Source organism: Haliotis cracherodii, unplaced genomic scaffold (genome assembly GCF_022045235.1).
Source record: "Haliotis cracherodii isolate W230 unplaced genomic scaffold, xgHalCrac1.p SCAF_1, whole genome shotgun sequence".
Taxonomy (NCBI): Eukaryota; Metazoa; Mollusca; class Gastropoda; order Lepetellida; family Haliotidae; genus Haliotis; species Haliotis cracherodii.
This window is the reverse complement of record NW_027266264.1, coordinates 63,712,585-63,736,942: the sequence shown is the minus strand read 5'-3', so window position 1 is coordinate 63,736,942 and position 24,358 is coordinate 63,712,585. Positions and strand designations below refer to the sequence as shown.

Below are 24,358 nucleotides of genomic sequence, written 5' to 3'. Positions count from 1 at the left end.
AGAAACGCCGCTGCCACAGTTACGCGTAATTTGATTGGCTGGTTTGTAGAATGTCGGTATCGACGTCAATGAGGGGTTCCGTGTCATCAACGTCTATACCAGCACTGTGAGTATAAGATTATAATATTATCAGTTTATGTAGCTTGTTCATATATATCTCACCTTGTACCGAGCGGGATTATCACAACGCGCTGATGTAAGTATTATTTTACACATTATAAGTTTATCTATACATAGAACTACATGTTTGTATATCCTCGTTGGAAATCCTTTCTGATTATATTCCTTGGATAAGTACAAAACTTGGAGCGCGATGCTAAATCCTATTTCACTACACTTCACTTTTCTGATTTTTGTATATTTTTTGTCACAGAGCACCACGTTGGATATTATTTCGTGTTTGTTTCCATGATAATTTTTAGTAAGTTTAATAAATGTATTATTCCGATTCTGAATACACAAAATTCACTTCAGTTAGAGAGTGACACGAGTTCATATGTGTTTTGCTTAATGTAGCAAATAGATATAGATTGTGGTCTCGAAGAGACCAATAACGTTTCTTCCGCTGCTAATATTTAATAATCCCTATTCGCAAAAGTACAGGTAAATCGCATTAAAACGTACAATCACTTCATATGAATTCAATTCATAGCCTGTATATATGTAAAGCATGGACACAAATTCACAAACACATAATTGGTTTTAATTTCAGATTAAGTGCCAACCATGTTGAAAGTCCATCTGTTCGTGGCGGTTGTGGTGACTATATTCGCGTTGTCCCAGGCCGCACGACATAAAGTGGGCCGGTTGAAGGGCGTGAGACCAAAAGAAGTCGTCGTCACCGAGCACGTCTACTTCGACATGGTAATTCATAACTACAAGGGGACGGAGCAACTGGAGGGACGTTTCGTTGTCGCCGTATTTGGGGAACTCGCTCCCATGACAGTTCTCAACTTCGTATCCCTGGCTAAAGGGTACAGGCGAGGAAAGGTAAGAAAACCTCTCCTATTAAAGTCTGTGAAATAATTATGCTAATGAATTCATTTTACAAATGAATAGAAATATTATGTAATGATCGAGTAGTTATGAATGTTCGAACAGTTAATTAATACTAGACATGAAACAATGTATATTATTAATATTTTCACGTCTTTCTGTGAAATAATAAAGTATTGAAGAAATTGATACATATATTACTAACGATCGATTAGATATAAATGTTCGAACAGCTGATTAAACAATAAATATGAAATAATGTGAAAATTATCGTTCATATTTCACATCTTTCTGTAGAACAATATACTAGAGAATACATTGTAGAAATGAACATATATGCTACTAACGATCGATTGGATTCGAATGGTCGAACAACTGATTAAACAATATATATGAAATAATGTGAAAATTATCGTTCATATTTCACATCTTTCTGTGGCAAAATACGATATGGAAAACATTGTAGAAATGGATAAATATATATCTAACGATGAATTAGTCCGAATGTTCGAATGGTTGAATTAATAATAGATATTAAACGAGCAGGGTGAATAGTTCTCATGTCATACCCTTTATGTTATAGAAAGCGGCGTAAAACCCAACTCACTCACTTTATGTTATAGAACGATCGACATTAGTTAAATTGCAAATAATCAAAGAAGTATCCAATACGGTACACCAGTGTATGTTAATATGACTTATATGTCATATTCATCATTTTACAATTTCATATCTTACCCCTTGCGGTGTTTGTGTCAATTTATTTTTATTCATTTGAAAGAAATGTATTATGGTGATATTACAGAACGCTAAGAATAGGTATACATTCACTACATGCAAACTCGATAAAAATGCTTATTTTTCTCTCGAGAATATATTTAAGAGTTATAACATAAAATTAAAACACGAACAAAATCAATTTGGATGTAAATGATAAGATTTCTTAGTCTCATATTCGTCACAATAATCATGATATATTCATATCTTGTTGTACTGATGCACGTCGTTTCCTTTATTCGATAAATTTCACAAGTCAAATACACCATTCAAGAAAGACATTCCATAATGCCGGCCGGCTTCCATTGTCGTGGAATCAATGGTTCGAGTCACAGATGTGAAGTTTCAAAAGTCAGCATCGATCAATCACTCTGAATGCATGCCACGTTCACCGCGTGCTTCGTGGACACACGTATGCTATCTTACACGTTGGCACTCTACCACACTACCAACCAAAATGAGTACTTTTATTAATCATGTCAATTTAAGAGGAAATATGCCAATGAAAACTTAATGGAACATTTTGAAACTATGCTACGACAAACCACTGCTTCGTCCCATGTGTACATCACTTGTTTCGTCTGGTAATATTGACCTGACTTCTCCTGGGTCAGTTACGTATATTGAACCGTCTATCCGGTGGAATCGTTTTTCGTGTATTAATTTCAGCGGCCACGTGTTGCCGACTCGCCACGGCGTTTACATGTGTATTTAAGGGATTTTTGTGTAAACGCGAAATGGATAAAACATATCTTAATATATTTTTCACTTTACAAAGTTGAGTAAGAGAGTATATATAACATGGTTCAGATTAAGAACTGACGACGTTTGATGTTTGATTAATACTGTTAATTTCTGCATGGGTATGGGGGTTAGTCTTGTGGTCAACTCGTTGGCCGGTAGCACCGAAGACCCGTGGTCGAATGCCCGCAGCGGAACAATGAACGAGGCAAATTGTTGGAGCCCCCGCCGTGATTTGGATGTTAAATTGTTAAAACGGTGTAATGCTCACCCATTAATATGTGTTTCTGTACCTCTAGCACAATCACACACACTCACACCACCGTCTAGTCCATGCTCACACACTCACCCAGCCATCTAGTTCATGCTCACACACTCACCCAACCATCTAGTTCATGCTCACATACTCACCCCACCGTCTAGTTCATGCCCACACACTCACCCAACCATCTAGTTCATGCCCACCGTCTAGTTCATGCTCACACACTCACCCAACCATCTAGTTCATGCCCACAGATTCACCCCACCGTCTAGTTCATGCTCACACACTCACCCAACCATCTAGTTCATGCCCACACATTCACCCCACCGTCTAGTTCATGCCCACACATTCACTACACCGTCTAGTTCATGCCCACACATTCACTACACCGTCTTATTCATCCCACACACTCACTACACCGTTTAACCGTTTAGTTCATGTCCACACTCACTACACCGTCTAGTTCATGCTCACAAATCCCCTACACCGTCTGGTCCATGCTCACACATTCACACACGTGTTTCTCTGCCTGTAGGATAATCACACATTCACACACGCGTTTCTCTGCCCGTAGGATACTCACACATTCACACATGTGTTTCTCTGCCTGTATGATACTCACACATTCACACATGTGTTTCTCTGCCTGTAGGATACTCACACATTCACATACGTGTTTCTCTGTCTGTAGGATACTCACACATTCACACACGTGTTTCTCTGCCTGTATGATACTCACACATTCACACACGTGTTTCTCTGCCCGTAGGATACTCACACATTCACACATGTGTTTCTCTGCCTGTAGGATACTCACACATTCACATACGTGTTTCTCTGCCTGTATGATACTCACACATTCACACACGTGTTTCTCTGCCTGTATGATACTCACACATTCACACACGTGTTTCTCTGCCTGTATGATACTCACACATTCACACACGTGTTTCTCTGCCTGTATGATACTCACACATTCACATACGTGTCTCTCTGCCTGTATGATACTCACACATTCACACACGTGTTTCTCTGCCTGTATGATACTCACACATTCACACACGTGTTTCTCTGCCTGTATGATACTCACACATTCACATACGTGTCTCTCTGCCTGTAGGATACTCACACATTCACACACGTGTTTCTCTACCTGTAGGATACTCACACATTCACACATGTGTCTCTCTGCCTGTAGGATACTCACACATTCACACACGTGTTTCTCTGTCTGTAGGATACTCACACATTCACACACGTGTCTCTCTGCCTGTAGGATACTCACACATTCACACAAGTGTTTCTCTGCCTGTAGGATACTCACACATTCACACATGTGTTTCTCTGCCTGTAGGATACTCACGCATTCACACACGTGTCTCTCTGCCTGTAGGGTACTCACACATTCACACACGTGTTTCTCTGTCTGTAGGATACTCACACATTCACACACGTGTTTCTCTGCCTGTAGGAGTTCCTGACGTACAACCGGACACGGATCCACCGTATTGTCCCCGACTTCGTTGTCCAGATGGGAGACGTAGAACACAAGAATGGACTTGGAGGTAAGTTCATTCATGGAAAACGAATATAGCCTAGCTTAAAATAATCGTTAATCCGAAAAAAACCGAACAATGGAATATATATATAAATGAGAATGCCCTGAATGGCTATATGTTAATATTTTAACACCTCACCACGGGACCGCCTCTGAGGTCTAGTGGTAGAGCGGCCGGACCTTCCGCTCCGGGGTTCGATCCCAGGCTGTGTCATACCAATAGACGTTAACAATGGTACTTGTTGTTACCCTGTCTCGCACTCGGCATTAAGGGGCTAAAACAAGGACTGGACGGCTCAGAGTCAGTATACTGTGTCTGAGTCGGATATTCATGTAAAAACTGCGGCATGGTATCTCAGTGTGCTAGCACTATAAATCGGCATCAGTCCGGACTAGTAAAAGCAGCCACACACACACACACACACACACACACACGCACACACATGCACGTCGCTATATAAGTGCAATAATCGTTAAACGTTAGACGTTAAACCCCATTTCACCTCACCTCACCTCACCTCACCTCACCAACAGTATGACCGACACATATACATTTGACGGAGCTGGAGGCATATTTGGGCGTGTCCCTCTATCGACGTGTCGTGGGACCGAATCCCTGTCACAGAATCCTTTTCCCCTTGAATGACAGTTACCGACAGGGAAGGGGGGGGGGGGGGGGGACATGCATTCCATATTTATACCTGATGTCATCACTGATTTTCAGTGATCCATTCTTATAAGTTTCACCGCTATTTTGCCTTTTACGCCCAATGCAAACTGTTTCGTCGATTAATCGAGACTTGTTATCTCCTGTCATTGACGTTTATATGGCTAAGTTATTCATACTGTTTCATTGTTGCAGGAACAAGTATCTATGGTGACACATTCCGTGACGAGGAATTCATCATGAGCCACAGTTCCTCAGGGATGGTTTCAATGGCCAATGCAGGAGAGGACACGAACAAGTCTCAGTTCTTCATTACATTACAGAAGGCGAGATGGCTTGATGGCCACCATGTTGCGTTTGGCAAGGTTATTGCAGGAATGGTGAGTAAACTTGTCAACAAGCATCTGAATCTACGGTGAAGTCTTTAAAATGATAAGTATCTACATTTGTGCTCCCCGGACCGTGAGTGGAAGTTATGGCACAGCGTGCTTCATCTTTCCATCCTTATCCGTGCGACTTCTTCACGAACCGGATGAAGGATGAAACAGTAGTGGAATTCAGATTTGATCACTCTCTTTCCCCTTTAGTTACTTTAAAACAAAACTAAAAAATGTTGCAACATCTGTGAGACTCTTCTTCATCAGATAGAGCAGACCTTGGTATTATTGCAGCCGCAAACCATGGAACTTTATAGTAATAAAATAATCACTTCTTTCTTGGGGGATAGGAACCGATTTTAAAATGCTTCTGAACTAATCTTCTTCTAAAGTCATGAAAGTTGAAACCCGATGAGACTCCTGTATTTTGTCATTTGGAAATAGTTGATGGCTGAATATTTGAGCTCTCGCTCAGAATACTCACGGTGTGCATTGGTAATTACAAGAAAAAAACATTCAACGGTTGGTTCGCTGAACCAATTATTTTTTTAAATGCCCAAGCGATTCCAGTCAGCTGTATATAGCTTCTTGTGCTGTTGATTTGAGTAGAGGGTTTGTATTGACATGACCATAATCTGTAATGTTTGTTTTTTGGGGTTTAACAGGACATAATTCAAAAGATTGGCGAGATTAAGAGCTACAACACTGGTGACCCCAAGAAGCCCGTGATGGTGGCGAACTGCGGTGTCGAGGGACTTAGCGCCAAGTACGAGGTCACCCTGGAACAGGTGGACAAGGACTCGCAGGACTTCCGCAAGGAGGACTTCGCACCGGTGTATGAAGAGGATGAAGACCGTCACTAAGCAGCCCCAGCACAGACACCCGGCACCATAGTAACAACTGTTTGGCGCCGTTTAACAAAAAGACAATTCGTAATCCCTCGTGTCATTCCGGAACAAGGTTACGGAAAGGGTCGAGAGGTGACGAATGAAATCGGTCTTCGACTCATTCGTCTCCACACTCATCTTTCCGAATCCTACAAAAATGTCATTCGGTTTGTCCCGGAATGACACGAGTTGTCACGGAAAACTACAATTATCGCAACTTTCATACTGTATATATCATAGAATGGGATTTACGACAATCGTACGGCTTCGTGAGATATAAATGAGAGAGCCAAAGAAGATAGACACTCGGAAGTCTCCATTTCTGATTTGAAAATACCCGGCGCCAAGTGTCTGCGTCTACAGGCTTGCTCTGTTTCATTCTTATGTGTTACCATTGTCCAGTGTGAAGGTGTGCGTTTGAAACATGGGTCTCATGTACGCTCATCTCCGTTCAACAGGGAAACTATACATTGCAAAGGCTTATACTTGTTGTTTGAATGGTTCAAATATGCATCCCCTGTCTCTCTTAAGGAGACGAGCTCATATTTAGAAGTATATTTGTAGCTTACGGTCTATAGAACGGGCCATGTTACTCTGAAAGCTGAACTTACACTATTGAGTAGGAAATAGGGTCTAGTTGTATCCACGTAAAATAGGTTTGAGTTTCCATGGAAAATGTCATATGTATCTGGAGTGAATGTTTTGATAATATGTACATGAACCCGCATAATAAAGTTTTATAAATATCCCAGGTGTTATTTAGTTGCGCTTGTACAGGTAACACACAGTCAACATGTCGTTATTAGTTTCAACAAGGTCTGTAAACGCACTGAAGTGTCACTGGATCGTCTGGTCTACTATCGCTGGATCATCTGGTCTAGGGGGCGGTCGGATAGCCTAGTGGTAAAGCGTTCGCTCGTCACGCCGAAGACCCGGGTTCGATTCCCGACATGGGTACACTGCATGAAGCCCATTTCTGGTGTCCCCCGCCGTGATATTGCTGGAATATTGCTAAAAGCGGCGTAAAACCATACTCACTCACTCACGTCTGGTCTCGACCCGATTGTTTCCAGGTCATTGTCGTGTGGCAGGAATACTGCTGTGTGGCGTCAGCCCAGAAACACTTTTTATGCAAATTGTGTGAGGGGTGCTACCGGTAGTGCCTGACATGCTAACCCTTTTTGTGAACACCTGGTGTCATCACTGATTTTCATGTACATTTCACCAGTATTTTGCCTTTTACGCCGAATGGAATCTGTTTCGGTAGATAACTGAGACTGGTTGACGTGGACCAAGTTATTTCCTTTGGTTTTACATGTCCTACCAAGTGTTACACAGATTCACCATACTGACCTGGCACCAAGTGTCATAAATGTGTGTGGACAACCAAGTGTTTGCCATCCCCAGTGACTCAAAGTAGCAACATATCCACATACGTAGAACAGCGTAGGTCTTCGTATGAATTTATTTTCATGTAAGACAGGAAAGGACGGAAACTCTATAACGCACTTGGTTATATCAAACCTCAAAAAAGGTTAAACGACTTCATGGAACTTTATAATAAACTTATTATGGTTACCATAACTTGTCTGTTCACAACAATTTCACGAATACACTTTTGTAGAGTTCAGTGGGAATAGTACTTTTAGTTATCGACTGGATAGTTATGTGGTCCGGACCAATTGTAAGTTTCGATTGTAGCTTACAATGATCTTAGCCTACAATCGCTTTGTGCAAGTGGATGGCGATTGTAGCCGAAGCCTGAGACCGCAATCTTAAGGATTTACAATAATTGTAGCGATAGGATTGTTCTGTGCAAGTGGACCCAGGTTCTCGGTATCCTATGCTTGTCGTAAGGGCCGAAGGTGGATCTGATGGACAGGCTGATTGCGTGTTACCGTATCCTGATGACGTGAATCGATGTTTATGTTTCAATGCTTGTTTTAAAAATAGTTTATTGGCATTAATGATCAATGGGATTTGGCAAAAGTGAGCCAACTTAGGTGACCCAATCTTTGCGGGATCAGGATTCGAGTATTCAAAGACCGCCGCGATCATGCTTGCGAGGACGTTAAACGGGAAGCGACGTTTGCTGACCCAAGATGACTTTATCACAGTTTGTGCTTGCTGTCTTTAGTTATTCCTGCAAGTTTAGAAAATCAGTTTGGATCACAAAATGTCTCATGATAGAATGTTAGAATCCAATGTAACATTTGTGTAACATTATTACAAAACGTTCCCAAAATTCAAATGCGAAACAATTTCTATTCATTTGAAAGTTTGTAATCAAATTATGTTTTAATAAATAAAACCATGTAAGATCATTTTTTGGATGTTATCTTGAGATATTTTCAATTGAAAATAAGTATAAAAATACTCCAATATTGCAGGGTAGGATAATATTGAGTGTTTTATTTTGCAATACTTAGGCTTCCCAACATTTCCTGAAGGTGCCAACGGAACATACCACGAACAATTCATCAAGTATCCAATATGTTTGTACATCCCACTTCATCTACAGTCGGACCTCGTTATCTCGAGATCCATTCTGTCGAAAGTGCAGATATCTCGAGATTATTCTCCAATACGTATAAATGTGACCGCTTGTCTCGAATTCGATATAAACATACATAGCGCTCGAACCTTGACTCGGTCCAAACTTTGACTTTACTATAGCATGTTGTATCTTTATCCCGAAGTCGACATTTGCCAAAATAACCATGTGGGGAATCGAACCCGGGCCTTCGGCTAGACGGACGAACGCTTTAACCACTAGGTTACCCGCCCCTGAAACCCGCATAAATGTGAGATGGTGATCGAATATCGAACAGGCAGTCGAGCATCTGAATGCACAGCGATCTCGAAATTTTCAAGATTTTATTTTTTAAAATTGATCTCCGTCCGCTTTAACGAGGTCATTTACTTTGACAGGTCTCAAATGGCCAGCCATGTTTGTTTACAAACGGGGACGTAGTTTTGGTTTTTACTGTAAAATGAAAATCATGTGAAATAAAAGGAACAATTGATAATGTGTAATCATGTTGTTAATATGAAACTATGTGTCTTGTCTTAAAAATCTCGAATCAGTGAGATTGTAGCACGTAAAACATCTGAAGGGAAAGGCGTGGATTTGTGAATGAATGGGATGAGAAAAAAATAGTTCCGTTGTCCAATGAAAATTGATCTTTGTTCCACTGACCAATCAGCTTCGAGAATCACTAATTGCACATTGTGCAAATATCAAAAAGTTATTACACTGCATATTTGAGCCCATATGGGTAATAAACAGAAGTTTCGTGACCCTAAATATTTTTGTTACTTTTGTTTCTATTTTTTAAGAGTTTGCAAACACTAAACTACTTTTCTAGTCGCAAATACAAGGGGTGGTGAAACGTCCCTGTGTGTTAGGTAGGGAGAATTTACGTTTCATGGTTTTACATCTGTAACGAAATAATATGATTTTTAGGAAGACAACTACACAAAGATTATATAATAAATAGGATATTCCATGTGTCTCGTGAAATATCATGTTTCTATCATCACGTGATGGGGGAAAAGGAGATATTTTCACGTGTGGCAACTGGGGCGGTCGGGTAGCCTAGTGGTTACAGCGTTTGCTCGTCACGCCGAAGACCCGGTGTCGATTCCCGAAATGGGTACAATGTGTGAAGCCCATTTGTGGCGTCCCCCAAACCTAGAAACATAATCGGGGCGAACCGGGATTCGAACCCACAATCATAGGTTTCTGGCGTGCCCAAGGGACGCAACTCTGCACAGCGAATCGCGGCGCCTTAGACGACTGGGCCACCCGTGCCCCTGCAAGGTTATTAAACGGGTGATTATATGTAGAGAAATGCGGCACTGATAAGAGAGTGAGTGAGTAAGATTTAACGTCGCTTTGAACGATATTTCAGTGATAATATACGGCGTGTCAGCCTGTAGTGGGAGGAAAGCCTGAAGTGATGCAGGTCTCAGACGTTTACCATTTTGGTGAAACCAGTGAGTGCAGATGGATTGAATTTTTTTATGCGGACATGAAATCCTGTATCATAATGAATCTTCATATTCATTTGATGTTTCCAAAGGCTGTAGGCCCCTTGTGTCCCGACATATTTCTTCTTTGTGTGGTAATATTGGCTGATATGGTGCGTAATAATAACATAAAGGGTGTATGTGTTGATAAATATAACACTGAATATCTTATTTCTCAATATGCTGATGACACCGAATTTTATTCTTGATGGAAGTAAATCATATCTTGAAGCTGTTGTTGAAACCATGGATATTTTGCTGGTAATAAAAACCAATTATGACAAATCTCAAATGGTATGGATTGGCTCCAGTTATGTTAGATATTTACCACACATTGATTTCAAGTGGAACCCCCCAACTTTTAAAGTTCTTGGTATTTTGTTCAGAACAAATGTTTCAGAACTTAAAATCAAAACTTTATTAACTGAAACAAATAATAAATCAATTAATCAATAAACCTAATTCTAACCCCAATTGGAAAGATTGCCCTAATTAAGTCATTATTAATTTACAAACTAAAATTATCTGTTTTTAACTCTTCCAACTCCTCCTGAAGCCTTTCTCAAAGAATTAAACAAGATGTTAAATTTTGTATCGAATCAGAAACCAGACAGGATAAAAAGAGAAATATTATTTGGACCCTTTCTGGAAGATGGACTGGGTTTGATTTATGCATTTGAATATGTGAAAGTTTTTAAGGTAACATGGATGAGAAAATTTGCTCTTCATGATCCTAAGTGGAAAGCTGCTCTAAATGTAAGGAATTTAATCAACATGGATGTGGATTTCTCAAGAGAATACTCAAGGACCTGGGTCCACTTGCACAAAGCAATCTTAGCGCTAAGATGATCGTAGCTCCCATACTTTAACATAGGCTTACGATAGTCTTAGCAGTAAGATCGCTTTGTGCAAGTGGGCACTGAACAACCCTTTCTGGAGGCAGTGCTTCAATGTCTTCTATGACGTTCCAATAAAGGTGATTTTTTTCAAGATATCTTGTCTGAGCATATTTCTTATAATATTAATATCAAAGTAAAGAAGAAAACATTTCTTTTAGAATCTTGGTTTCAGAAAGGTATTTCCCAGATATGTGATGTTGTCAATGAATATTGATGATTTTAACAGTATGTATCACCTGAAGACCTCGTTCACAGTTTATGACATAGTTGTCAGGAGGATGTAATCACATTCATAATCTGAATCTTACATTAGAATTAATCATTTTTGGTTGTAGAAAGGATGTTATTTATGATTGAGGCTGAGTTTGATCTCTTCATCATCTCATAAAATATTTCTTGTATTAAAAATGACCTACCATGTTTTGTAGATTTTAAGAACGATTTAAAAATGAGAAACTATATTGAAAAGACGTCGTTAATTTTTGTAAAAATGGTTTTAATGAGTTTTTTTTACTAAATGGGCAATGTATCATGATTTATTCGAATAAGAATACATACTAATTACCACTTTATTAGAGAAGCTGTTATAACATTTTGCATTATAATGTTATTAATTAACCCTGATCTAATATGTGTGAATGGTGATTGTATGTCTTTGTGTTGTCGGGGCGGTCGGGTAGCCTAGTGGTTAAAGCGTTAGCTCGTCACGCCGAAGACCCGGGTTCGATTCCCGACATGGGTACAATGTGTGAAGCCCATTTCTGGTGTCCCCCGCCGTGATATTGAGGGAATATTGCTAAAAGCCGAGTAAAACCATACTCACTCACTCACTCACTCACTCACTTTGTGTTGTATTGAATAAAAAAAACAACCCTTCCCCCCAAAACCTGTATCTTGATTTGAAGTTCTACATGTTTTTTTGTTTTCTCATGTTTAGCTCTGAAGTTCACCTGGCTACAGAGATATATATGTAACAGGGATACGGGAATAAAAAAATATCAATTAAAAAAAAGATAATGAAACCCGCAAACGGGGGTTTATAGTGAGTCAGCGTCATAATCGGAATTTGGGATTCAAACTCAGGACAAGTTGCATCGTGAACGTATGGATCACCATCCTGCACTGCTAGTTGCGGCGCTTTAGACCACTGCAAATCTAGGATTCGAACCCACTATTCGCAAATGCTTGCACGGCTAATGAACTCCGCACAGCGCATTGCGTGGCCCTCGACAACAGGACCACCCGTGCGCCTCCATATATGGAAGCACTTTACTTATTGTGACCCTGCCTGGCGCTCGGCATTGAGAGGATAACACAAGGATTGGGCGGCTCGGAGTTGGAATACTGTGTGTGAGAAGTGTATCCATGTTACACTAAGGCATGGTACTATCTCTGTGTGCTAGCACTATTAAGTCCGGACTGGTACAAGCAGCCACACGCTAAATACGTGCAATGATCTTGAACGCGACGTGAAACCCTATTTCACCTCACCACCTCTCTTCTCATGTAATGAGTGAGTGAGTGTGTCAACTTAATGTGGGAGGAAAGCCCGAAGTGATGCAGTTTACCACTTCGGTGAAACCATGCGTAAGGTGCTGACAAACCTAGAAACATAATCGGGGCGAACCGGGATTCGAACCCACAATCATAGGTTTCTGGCGTACCTAAGGGACGTAATCATAGGTTTCTGGCGTGCTCAAGGGACGCAACTCTGCACAGCGAATCGCGGCGCCTTAGACGACTTAGCCACCCGTGCCCCCTCAATATGTAATGAAGTGAAACATTAAACATATATTTACGTAAAACTGGTTTATTCAACTGATTAAAACAAGGAAACACGTTCACACAGGCTATAGTTTTACGGTTAGAACTGTACAGAGAACATATACACACACATCTATAGTAACATCCAACTGCTGGTTAAGTATATTGGCCGCAGAGAGAACCTTTGCTTCAAAGGTTATACAACACGCACACAAACTGAAAACACAGTGAAATGACGTCCTGTGTCCTAACACAGAATGACTATACAAAAAACAGAGGAGAGAAACAGTATTACTATGTAAAGTGCTGAACGATGATCAGATGCAGTAACTACACGTGTTGCTAATCAAGACTATCTGTTCTCGGACTGGTTGTTCCTACGTGTGTAGCGCCATCAATGCGACGTCTTGTCGACGTTATTGCGTAACACTATATGACGTCATGATATGATGTGATGATTGTCATCAGAACGTGTGTTTACGCCTTGCTGGGATCATCAGACAAGAGGACTTTTTCTGGGAGCTCGTATTTCTGTTCCAAGTTCTCGACGCTGCAGTCAGCAATGCGAACCTTCTGCTTGGGGACAGCCCTATCCTTGAATGGACCCATTGTGTTGATGTCTTCCAAGACGTCCTATAAAAAAAGAAAGTGATTTATTAACACCACGGTTAAGGTAGGGCACACGGAAATTATGTATGACCTATGAACAGATACTATTTGCCAACTACTGCTATCAACAGTTTACTATTTTCTAATTTTGTTCACAAAAGCTTTTAGCTTAAAGCGATGCTGACAAGCAGTCGATCCCCCTTTTAGTCAAGAATGTGTCACTATGGAAGTACTCAGCCCCGAAATTATGAGTGAGCTGCTTTGGGAATGGTTCCAGTGTATAAGGCTAACGGAGCTGAATACTATATAGCACTGAGTGGGCTTCGGCTTGGCCAGTCGTCCAAGGCGCTGCCATTCGCTGTGCCAGAAACGTTTTGGTTCGACTCCAAGATTCCCCCTGATGATGTTTCTAGGCTTGACAGCACCATACCCGTGCTCGTAATTTTCACCAAAGAGGAAACGCATAAGGCTTGTATCATTTCGGGCTTAACTTCAATGTTAAACTGACTGGATTGTCTGGTTCAGATTCTATTATTTACAGTCCGCCGTCATATAGTTGGAATATTACTGAGTGCGGCAAATAACAAACAAATAAAACATGTAATACTGTTCAAGGCGGCGTTAAACTCCCTCCATCCCTCCCTCGCTGTAGCATATGTCCCTTGTTCGGATCAATCTAATACTTCTAAATGGTGCGATGGATATTTTCTTTAGTCTTACCATGCCTTCCAAGACTTTTCCGAAGGCGACGTGACTACCGTCAAGGTAACGAGCTCTTCCGAAAAGGATAAAGAACTGGGATCCGTTGGTGTCCTTGCCGTGGTTGGCCATGGAGACGATGCCGGCGGTGGCGTGGCTGACCCTGAAGTTCTCGTCAACAAATCTTTCACCAAAGATGCTGCGTGCTGTGAAAAATAACATATACACTGATGTAGAATTGATGTAAGACTCGCAGATCCATAAGATCCATAAGATATTGGTGTCAGCGGCCAAAGAGGTGTTTATGCATTACAGTGTCTCTCGAAACAATGATTAACGAAATAGGATGGTTTGTTGGTGTGTGGTTTAACGCCGCACTCAGCAATATTCCATCTTTATTCCGGTCTGTAAATAATCGAGTCTGGACCAGACAATCCAGAGATTAATACCAGGAGCATCGATCAATACAATTGGGATCGATGACATGCATAAACCAAGTCAGCGAGCCTGACCACCCGATCGCCTTTTACGGCAAGCATGGGTTGCTAAAGGTCTATTCTACCCCGAATCTTCACGGGTCAACGAAATAAGTCAGCCATGTGTGTGGGTTTGGTTTCATGCTATGTTTTTTTGCAGCCATGTCATTATAAACCGCAACAGATTAATCAGTGTGGCGGTACACTCTGCTGGCAATGTTCCTGTACTATCACGGCAGGGGGCACAAGAATGGGTTTCCAACACCCACCTCTTTGGGGATTCGACACCGGGTCTTCGGCGTGGCGAATAAACGCTTTAATAACTTGGCTTACTACAGCCACGATAAGTGACGATCTCATAACAATCAGATCTTAGATTTCGTGATATTGAACACTTACACCCAGTACCGTCGCCGCTGATGATGTCACCGCATTGGACCAACATGTCTTTCACAAGTCTGTGGCATTGAGTATTTTTGTACTGAAGGCGGGCTTTCTGCAATACAATGTAAAACATGTTAGGAAAATAACTTATCCCAATCAATTCCGATTACACTTAATTACAACGTCAGTGCTGAATCACACAAGGTCGGAGGCCTGAAAGCATTGCAAATTGTCAGCGGCAATAATTCGACAAAAATACTAACCCCATCTCTCTTGATCCCTTCGCAGATGCTGGCAAAGTTGAGTGTGGTCATGGGAACAATATCTCCGAACAGACCAATCTTGACGTCACCTCTCAGTGTCTCGCCTTCGCCGTCCCAGTTCTTAACTTCAAACGTCAGGGTGGCGACGCTTGTGACCATGTGGGGTTCAGTTGAGCCCTTCTTCTTTTTAGCATCACCGTCACACATGCAGCTAGCCACCAACACAGCGAGGACACACAATTGCAGCTTCATGATTCTGGTACTGGGGAAAAGAAAGACTCAGATGTTATTTGCATGTTAACATAAAAGATGTCCTTCTTTCTTTGTTATTAAACGTCAGCCTGCGTTGTTCCGGGACAACTGGCGGATTGTACATGATTGAGTCTAGACCAGACATAGTGATCAATACCTATGAGCAACTTCTTATGCCGTCGGGGTACAATGACACACCAAGACCACCCGACAAGCATATAAGTTACTGGGGATCTATTCTCACCCGGGACTCACCATGGTCCCTATCACTGACTATATAACCATGTGAAATTGAAGGGAGCTTTGTCATAGATGTAAACATAAAAGGTCACCACCGCCAGAGAGTAACCTGTCGCGATTATCCGACGGAACAGATTCCATTGGGCGAAAAAGGCAAAACAGCGTTGAAAATTATATGAATGGATCACTGAAAATCAGTGATGACACGTGTTCAGTACCATTGTGACCACCCAATAACCCCTTACGACATTGTTTACTTTAACATTCATCAAGGATACCTTCCCTGCTAATATTGGTCGTCACACTCAGCAATATTCCAGCTATATAGCGGCGGTCTGTAAATAATTGAGTCTGGACCAGACAGTCCAGTGATTGATATCATGAGCATCGATCCACGCAATTTGGATACTTTGACATGCATCAAGCAAGTCAGCGAGCCCTAACACCCGATTCTGTTCGTCGCCTCTTACGACAAGCATAGTCGCCTTTTACGCCAAGCATGGGTTGCTGAAGACCTGTTCTACCCCGGATCTTCACGGGTATCATGGTCGAAATATACTGTATTAGCAGGGTTGGCAGGGTCCAGCTGGATGTACAGGAACCTCGGAAAGTATTCTATATGTGTGGTACATCAGGGCGAAATTCGTAAACGTTTAGCACTTTGGTAATCCACATTGATATTAGTATAACGTTTAGAGAACATTGACGATAATCGGGGCGCATCTATGATTCGACCCACGACCATGTGTCATGGTACGGTTGAGGCAGACAAGTTCAGAAAACTGATACCGAGTATTGGTTCCTTTTTTAAACCAAGGGACAACCTGTTCCTCCCGACACAAGAACAAACAAACAAATTTGGAAAATATTCACCGTGAACGTGAACAGTAATAGTGGCAAGATGTTAGAAGTGTGTGGCTGAACACTGAATGCATTGCGGTTTTCATTGACTATACAAGAATGTACCAGAACTATGACCTCGTGAGAAATATCCTATGTCAGATCAATGAAGTTCTGGTAACACGTGGCGGCGACACAGCAACGCTATGTCGATTAATGTTCTGCCCCAATCAATGCCGTCAGTGTGACATTCGGGTGCTAGAGGTAACCAATACTGTTTGTGATTGGATTAAACTTGCCACGCAAACTTGCCATAACTTTACGCGTTAAGCTTTGCCACGTGTGAGTGGGTTCTTATGTCAATTCGAGCATGTCTTGAAATTTGACGACGTGCACAAGTTTCATTAACCCAAATTGTCATGACACGTTTTCAAAAATATATAGCTTGTTACTTCATCACACCTCCGTTCTTTTGGCATTTTCCTAATCTTTCCAAAATTTGTATTCGTCAACGCTAACTACGTATACGAAGAGAAGTACAATGTATCTCGTATGAATAAATACGGGAGATAGAATTTGTCGAGATTGAAATCGTACATCACACATAATATTTCACCAAACACTTATATATGTACATGCATATATGCATATATAACCATAAGATATATGGTACTTGTAGTATTTTTTGTCAGTGGAAACTTGATACCCCTTTGTAACATGCTAGATTTCCCCCGTGACGTGTAATCGTCATTTTGAAGTATGAAACAAGCTCTATTGGTATTCGCGTTTAGTTGTCTGATATTTTAACCATTACACAGAGCTGTTTTCATTTAACATTGGCATTGTACTTAGCAAACATGCAGATCGGGTGTCAGTAGGTTTCATTGTTGGACAATTATCAGTTCTGTTATTACAATAAACACCTAAAATCATACCTTGAAATAAATTAAAAGTTTGGTTTTTTTTAAATTAACCGATAACTGACTGTAACTTTGTTCTCTCCTGCAACAGACAATTTAACGCGTTTACATGAAGCTTGACACTACCCTGTTCTATAGTAAAATGCCAGAATCTTTTTCTTCCAAACCACATGACGAAAACGAACGAATTATTTCGAAAACATTTTCTGATGAACAATGCACAAGGTTAGAGAGGGAAAGAAAAGACTTGCTTCTTACCTTTTTGACTTTTCCTCTGCAAGTGCTATCACAAGAATACGTGCTGAGGTCTACAGCATCAGACCTTTTAAAGCATGTCCGTGCCACGAAACAGACGACAGTATCGACCAATCAGAGAGCGCGGTGCGTACAACGGACGAATCAGAAGGCAGCCAACTGGAGGACGCGATCGAAGAAAGAGGTAGGGAAACATTACTCTACGGTTGGCAATGTACAAGTTTACATCAATAATCTATGATGTGGCAAAATAATGCATATAGTATGTACAGGTAGACAGAAGTCGTCCACGCGCCATCGCCACGTCTAAAGCGACGTTTACGTGGATATTAATACACAATGTAGAAATGCCCACGACGCCATTACCCGATTTTAAACACTGGGGATTTTAGAACCAGGAAATAGTGAAGTTTCTTGTTTTATTACAGTGTTAGGTGTTCATGTATTTGAAATATACAACATAAGCAATATATGATATTTATGTAGTTAAACCGACACTCGTTGCATGTTGTATATAGATTCTACACGTATTCAACATTGATTCCTACATGTATTACATTTAATAGCGTGTGTGTGTGTGTGTGTGTGTGTGTGTGTGTGTGTGTGTGTGTGTGTGTGTGTGTGTGTGTGTGTGTGTGTGTGTGTGTGAATCATGTTATTGTGAGTGTCATTTTGTGTTTTGAAGAAAATGCCTGGGATGTTTTTGAAAACAAATATGTTCCCGAAAATGATTAGAAAAATAACTTGTCCTAAGGTTTGGACCCAGAAATATATTGTCTACTGGACACAGTGGATATCCTGTGTTGTTGGTTCAAACGGAATTGTTTGTCCCGTCCTTTTCGCGAAATAAATGAACGTATTGATGCAACTGACAAAAAAGATAATGTGCATCAAACACCATAACCGTAAACTTGAGATCTCATAGTTGCTGTTTTCACAGCTATTTTCCTTTTATGCCCAATGGAATCTGTTTGGGTAGATAATTGTCGTTTTATATTTCACTATATACAGATCTACATGATCGTCTGCATTACCCTGTAATAACCAATATGCCACGGCAAAACTGTTATGGATCGTATAATTGTCAGAGAAATGGTTTTGACTAGGGTTACAACACTCGCGGTCTTCGTAAAGCTTTCAATTGTTTGATGTCTGGAGGACATTTACAAATTTGAAGTATCAGTGACACTTAAGATGTCCGATGCAATTCCCTATTTTGACATGTACCATATGTTCCCATGGGGTTATTTTTCGGATGAACAACTGGCATGCCTTTGCATGTGTTTGTGACTTGTGGGACAGGGTACGCTCGCCTTTTCGCGAACATATGGTATCATCACTATTTGATAATGATTCATAAACATACGCTTATGGAATATTCGGAATCGTACAGCTTATAGCACATATTTCTTATGAGTTTGGAAAGGAAAGGAATATCAGCTTAATTCTAGATATTGTTCGAGGCGAAGACCGTAATTAACTTTAAGAACTTTGATCCTGGAGGTTTTTCACACGTACACATATCTAACACATGTACAAAGAAAACTGTTTCTATTCCGAGAGATTTCATCCATTTGTGTATCCTCCTATATAATATTATGTGCTCGTCTATTTTGTTTTAGTTTCATATGACATATTTCTTCAAATTAATTCATGTATTTTTTCATTCTCACTTTTCATCTGTATGTCATAGAAGGACGGTTTGCTATGGTGTTCATGTATAGTGCACTGAAAAATAACATGTTGCACTTCAAGGCACTTGAATACATTTGATAACTGCATAACATTTTGAAGAAAAATACCTTCCTTACTTTAAACCCAGGACGAGCTTTGATAAGGCTCATTTTTGTAGCTGGGGAAAATATTAAAGATTGTCAGTTTAGGATTAACTTAATACAGAATTCCAATTTGCATGAACAAAAAAGATTACCCTACATCGCCCAAGAAAACCAGCTTTTCTCTTTGCGTCGAATTGTTTTATTATAAATTGATCTCCGAAAATGCCTCTTTTAAAAGATTTTAGTCAAACCTATTAACTGTATGTTATAATAAGTACAACATAGGCCTAAAATGGGAAAGAATACTAGTTGTCGGTCATATGGACCCCTTTCACGAAACCTCCTTTTATTAATTTTCCCAAATTTGAAGCTTGACTGTTTTCAGTGGGCCCATGAAGATCATTTCAAACACGGTATCCTTACTGATAAAAAAAACCCGTACATGCATGTTGTACTCATGCGACTGGGACTTTAGTAACGAAAATATCAAATTTAGAAATTTTGCTGATGTGAAATTATCACATTATACCATATTCGCTCTCACGGACCCAAAAGGATATGTTTACAATAATAGTTATAACTAATTGCTATTGGGGCTGCGTGTAGAGGGGTGATGATGAACCTTACCCACTTGACTGCCAGGACCACCCGAACCAACTTTCATGTATTTATTTATGAAGTAGTTCGTTATAACCGTAGTTCGTTATAAGCACATTTACAGCATATAAACAGCAAATGGACGGGACCAAAAACAGTTCGGAATATCCGTCAGTTCGTTACAAGCGTGTTTGTTATGAACGCAGTTTACTGTACATTTTAATCTGTAAAATAATAATACTAATAAAACGACCAAAACCATTTCCATAATCAAGAAACATCTGTCCTGAAACAAACAATCATTCCCACTTCATTCTCAGCTCTTGCAGTCTATGCTCATGCTGTTTCAGCTGTAGGTCTAAAATTAAGATATTTGAGGGTTCCAGTTTCGAATTGTTTTTATGTATAATTACACATAACCTCATTTCGTGCATATCTTAGTTTAATGAAACCAACATATCTGTCTGTTGAAAGTATATTGTCTGACCTCGTGTAACACCATGCCTAAGCATATCGTATTGTGTCAATACAATATGTTAAAACTATCAGTATCACTATTAACCATATTGTATTTAAAAAAAAGCTACATATTTATAAAAGTAACGAGGATATTAATGTCTGAGAAAATTTAAGAAATTCGCCTTTAAAAGAAAATATAAAAACAAATTCCGACAGAATTGAAATTCATCAGATACTCAAGGTCATTGTTACCATTATAAAGTAACAGCTATAGTCACTGCACGTTGATGTAATACCCACTGAATCTGTTGCAAGATCAGTGATTGTCGTTAAATCCTAAATCTCTGTCAATGAGGACAACCTGTGAGAACCACGTGTTGCCCCAAACGTGTACACAGGGTGACTTCCTTGGAACACACATCAATACCGTTCATTGTTTCCGGCCCTGACGGGGCAACACGTGTAAAAGCTGACACGCAACGGCTGTTGAACGCGATGACTGCACGCACCATATCTCACATTGTCAACGCCGATTAGCGGGTAGATTTAGCACGTTGATTTGAAAAAAATGTCGAAGTATTTACGAGCAGTGCCCGTCTAAAGTACAGTTCGCCACCTGGCGAAGAACCTGTTATTGTTTCGAAAGGACATCGAAGATCCCATCAATCAGGATATTCATCAATAGAATAAACATCTTTGTGGTGGAATGTTTGAATCTGGCAAAGTGACATCGCCGATCACTAATAATCTACAGAGCAAACGTAAAATCAGAGGAACACATAACTACATTTGCAACATTCAGTTGTACTGGGAGATTCTCCAGAGGTAACACAGCATGTAAAGGATAGAATAGTTTCCTTAAATGACTTCATATTTCGGATAGGGTTTGTTTTATTGGGTGTAGTATTTTGGTTGATGAAACCTCGTCCATTGTATGATTCCAACGGGATCGGGTAGTCAGGCTCGCTGACTTGGTTTACGCATGTCATCGTATCCCAATTGAGTAGATCGATGCGTTAAAAAACAAAACAAACGTGTTTTTTTCAAACGATCAAAAACAACATACAAGTCCGTGGTTTCTATCAATTTATTTTCAGTTCTTTTTTCCTTGTAAAATGTTTTGACAACATGAATGACAGCCGCATTGTGTGGCCCTATACTTCACAACATGAGCAGACGATAACACTGCCACACAACCGGGAATATTTGCACATTACTGTTCGATTGAATGAACTTCACAGTGTATAGTAAGGGAGGCGCAATGGTAGACAGTACGAGACACAAATCCACTTCAACGCCTGGTGCAATAAGAATTTAATGTACTTCCGTGCCTGATTACAAAACTCATTTGGAATACTAACAAAACTCAATCATGCGCAACATGGCAGTGCAGTTCTGCCAATAGATACAATCCACTTAGGATTATTTTTTAATGACACAGCTTTCAATGTACGGACAAATGAAAACTGGCACCTTGTGTAACGCACTGGCTGAATCAAAAGGTTCAGTGCCTTATAAGGGTGAATGAGCAATATTCAAGCAATATCACCACGGGGACACCAGAAATAGGCTTCACACAGTGTACCCATGTGGGGCATTGAACCCCGGTCTTCGGCGTGACTAGCGAACGCTTTAACCATTAGGCTACCCCACCGCCCCTATACCTGATAATAAAGTTCTTGTGTCAGTTGACATCTTCTACGTTAGCCTTCACTGCATACACTGACTTATGAGTATTACTCAGAAAGATATATCAACTCTTAGTAGAAATAAACAGTTAAAGATTTACAGAGGGCTGACTGTATGTATACATTCATCAGTAGAACATTTCTTTGGATGTGCCTTGTCAAAACCCAATAATGAGTGAGTGAGTATGGTTTTACGCCGCTTTTAGCAATATTCCAGCAATATCACGGCGGGGGACACCAGAAATGGGCTTCACACATTGTACCCATGTTGGGAATCGAACCCGGGTCTTCGGCGTGACGAGCTAACGCTTTAACCACCAGGCTACCCGACCGCCCCTCACAAAACCCAATAAGGCTAAAGAGTACTCTTTTAGTTTACTTATGTAATTGTCTTGCAAACGTACCCCAGTTGTGTGTTTTATTGCAAACATTGCCAACATAGTGAGCAAGTTTCACATCACAGCATGGAAAACAGAGTTATCTCCCCTCCGAGTAGGTGAAGGTTTTTCTTATTAATCTTGCAAACATACAAAACGCCATTCTATTTCCTATCAAAACACAAAGTAACTGAGTTTACTTCGTGGAAATACTCTTTATCCAATGGCTTCAATACTCACGGATATATAACTGTACAGAATCATTTATTACAACTAAAATACAAAAGTCATAAGTTAGGAAGGGAGATAACTCTAATTAAAGAAGAAATACATGAAAACGCAGTGACACATATTAATATATAAAAATAACAATAAATATAATATTTTACATGTACAAAATCACAATATGCTAAGATCCTGTGAAATTCTTATGACATGGTGTGTAATGGTATGTTGTTGATTGCACTGATAAGCAGAAGCTTTGATAGAAGGAAGCTTTTGCAAGAAATAGCACTTAGACTGTTTCATGCATATAGATGTGACACACAAAGCAAGATAGGTTAAATTTGACTAGTCACGTGAGAATACTGTGAAATGTTAATGAGGCTAACAACACTATTCCATTATCATGTGATACCACCATCATTCCATTCCAATGGTCAACATAACCTTTATTTCAGGCAGCCATTCTTCAGTTCCCTGTGGTCAGTATAACAATAGCTCATGTTCACATCCTTCAGTTTCCTATGGTCAATATAACAATAGCTCATGTTCACATCCTTCAGTTTCCTATGGTCAATATAACAATAGCTCATGTTCACATCCTTCAGTTTCCTATGGTCAATATAACAATAGCTCATGTTCACATCCTTCAGTTTCCTATGGTCAATATAACAATAGCTCATGTTCACATCCTTCAGTTTCCTATGGTCAGTATAACAATAGCTCATGTTCACATCCTTCAGTTCCCTGTGGTCAGTATAACAATAGCTCATGTTCACATCCTTAAGTTTCCTATGGTCAATATAACAATAGCTCATGTTCACATCCTTCAGTTTCCTATGGTCAAATATAACAATAGCTCATGTTCACATCCTTCAGTTTCCTACGGTCAATATAACAATAGCTCATGTTCACATCCTTCAGTTTCCTATGGTTAATATAACAATAGCTCATGTTCACATCCTTCAGTTTCCTATGGTCAATATAACAATAGCTCATGTTCACATCCTTCAGTTTCCTATGGTCAATATAACAATAGCTCATGTTCACATCCTTCAGTTTCCTATGGTCAATATAACAATAGCTCATGTTCACATCCTTCAGTTTCCTATGGTCAATATAACAATAGCTCATGTTCACATCCTTCAGTTTCCTATGGTCAATATAACAATAGCTCATGTTCACATCCTTCAGTTTCCTATGGTCAATATAACAATAGCTCATGTTCACATCCTTCAGTTTCCTATGGTCAAAATAACATTATTCCACGTTACTACCTTTAGTCTCCGCTGGCCATCATTACATTATCTCACATTACCTCTCTTCAGTTTCCAATGAT

At 40.1% G+C, this 24,358-nt stretch overlaps 2 protein-coding genes across 3 annotated transcripts; one reads left to right on the top strand and one right to left on the bottom strand.

Annotated features, from left to right (window-relative positions):
* Window positions 1-52: 52 nt before the first annotated feature.
* LOC139454333 (uncharacterized) lies at window positions 53-7,011 on the top strand. 2 transcript variants are annotated; one of them, XM_071236087.1, is made up of 5 exons: window positions 53-106; window positions 713-990; window positions 4,248-4,341; window positions 5,197-5,381; window positions 6,044-7,011. In XM_071236087.1, the coding sequence occupies exons 2-5, from the start codon at window positions 727-729 to the stop codon at window positions 6,239-6,241; spliced, it is 741 nt and encodes a 246-aa protein (XP_071092188.1). In that variant the 5' UTR covers window positions 53-106; window positions 713-726; the 3' UTR covers window positions 6,242-7,011. The 2 variants fall into 2 exon arrangements, with proteins under 2 accessions (XP_071092188.1, XP_071092102.1); XM_071236001.1 differs by lacking the exon at window positions 53-106 and adding an exon at window positions 107-196.
* A 5,979-nt stretch (window positions 7,012-12,990) lies between these two features.
* Window positions 12,991-17,986, bottom strand: LOC139454245 (uncharacterized). Its single transcript, XM_071235890.1, has 5 exons — window positions 17,902-17,986; window positions 15,392-15,653; window positions 15,144-15,240; window positions 14,290-14,474; window positions 12,991-13,593 (listed from the first exon to the last, which is right to left on the bottom strand). The coding sequence occupies exons 2-5, from the start codon at window positions 15,641-15,643 to the stop codon at window positions 13,438-13,440; spliced, it is 690 nt and encodes a 229-aa protein (XP_071091991.1). The 5' UTR covers window positions 15,644-15,653; window positions 17,902-17,986; the 3' UTR covers window positions 12,991-13,437.
* Window positions 17,987-24,358: the final 6,372 nt, after the last annotated feature.

Coding starts and splice junctions, on each gene's coding strand:
- LOC139454333 (XM_071236087.1), top strand. CDS start 727: ATGTTGAAAGTCCATCTGTTCGTGGCGGTTGTGGTGACTATATTCGCG. Junction 4,342..5,196: donor ACACAAGAATGGACTTGGAG/GTAAGTTCATTC, acceptor TCATTGTTGCAG/GAACAAGTATCTATGGTGAC. Junction 5,382..6,043: donor GCAAGGTTATTGCAGGAATG/GTGAGTAAACTT, acceptor GGGGTTTAACAG/GACATAATTCAAAAGATTGG.
- LOC139454245 (XM_071235890.1), bottom strand. CDS start 15,643: ATGAAGCTGCAATTGTGTGTCCTCGCTGTGTTGGTGGCTAGCTGCATG. Junction 14,475..15,143: donor CAGCGGCGACGGTACTGGGT/GTAAGTGTTCAA, acceptor TATTTTTCACAG/CACGCAGCATCTTTGGTGAA. Junction 13,594..14,289: donor GAAAAGTCTTGGAAGGCATG/GTAAGACTAAAG, acceptor CTTTTTTTATAG/GACGTCTTGGAAGACATCAA.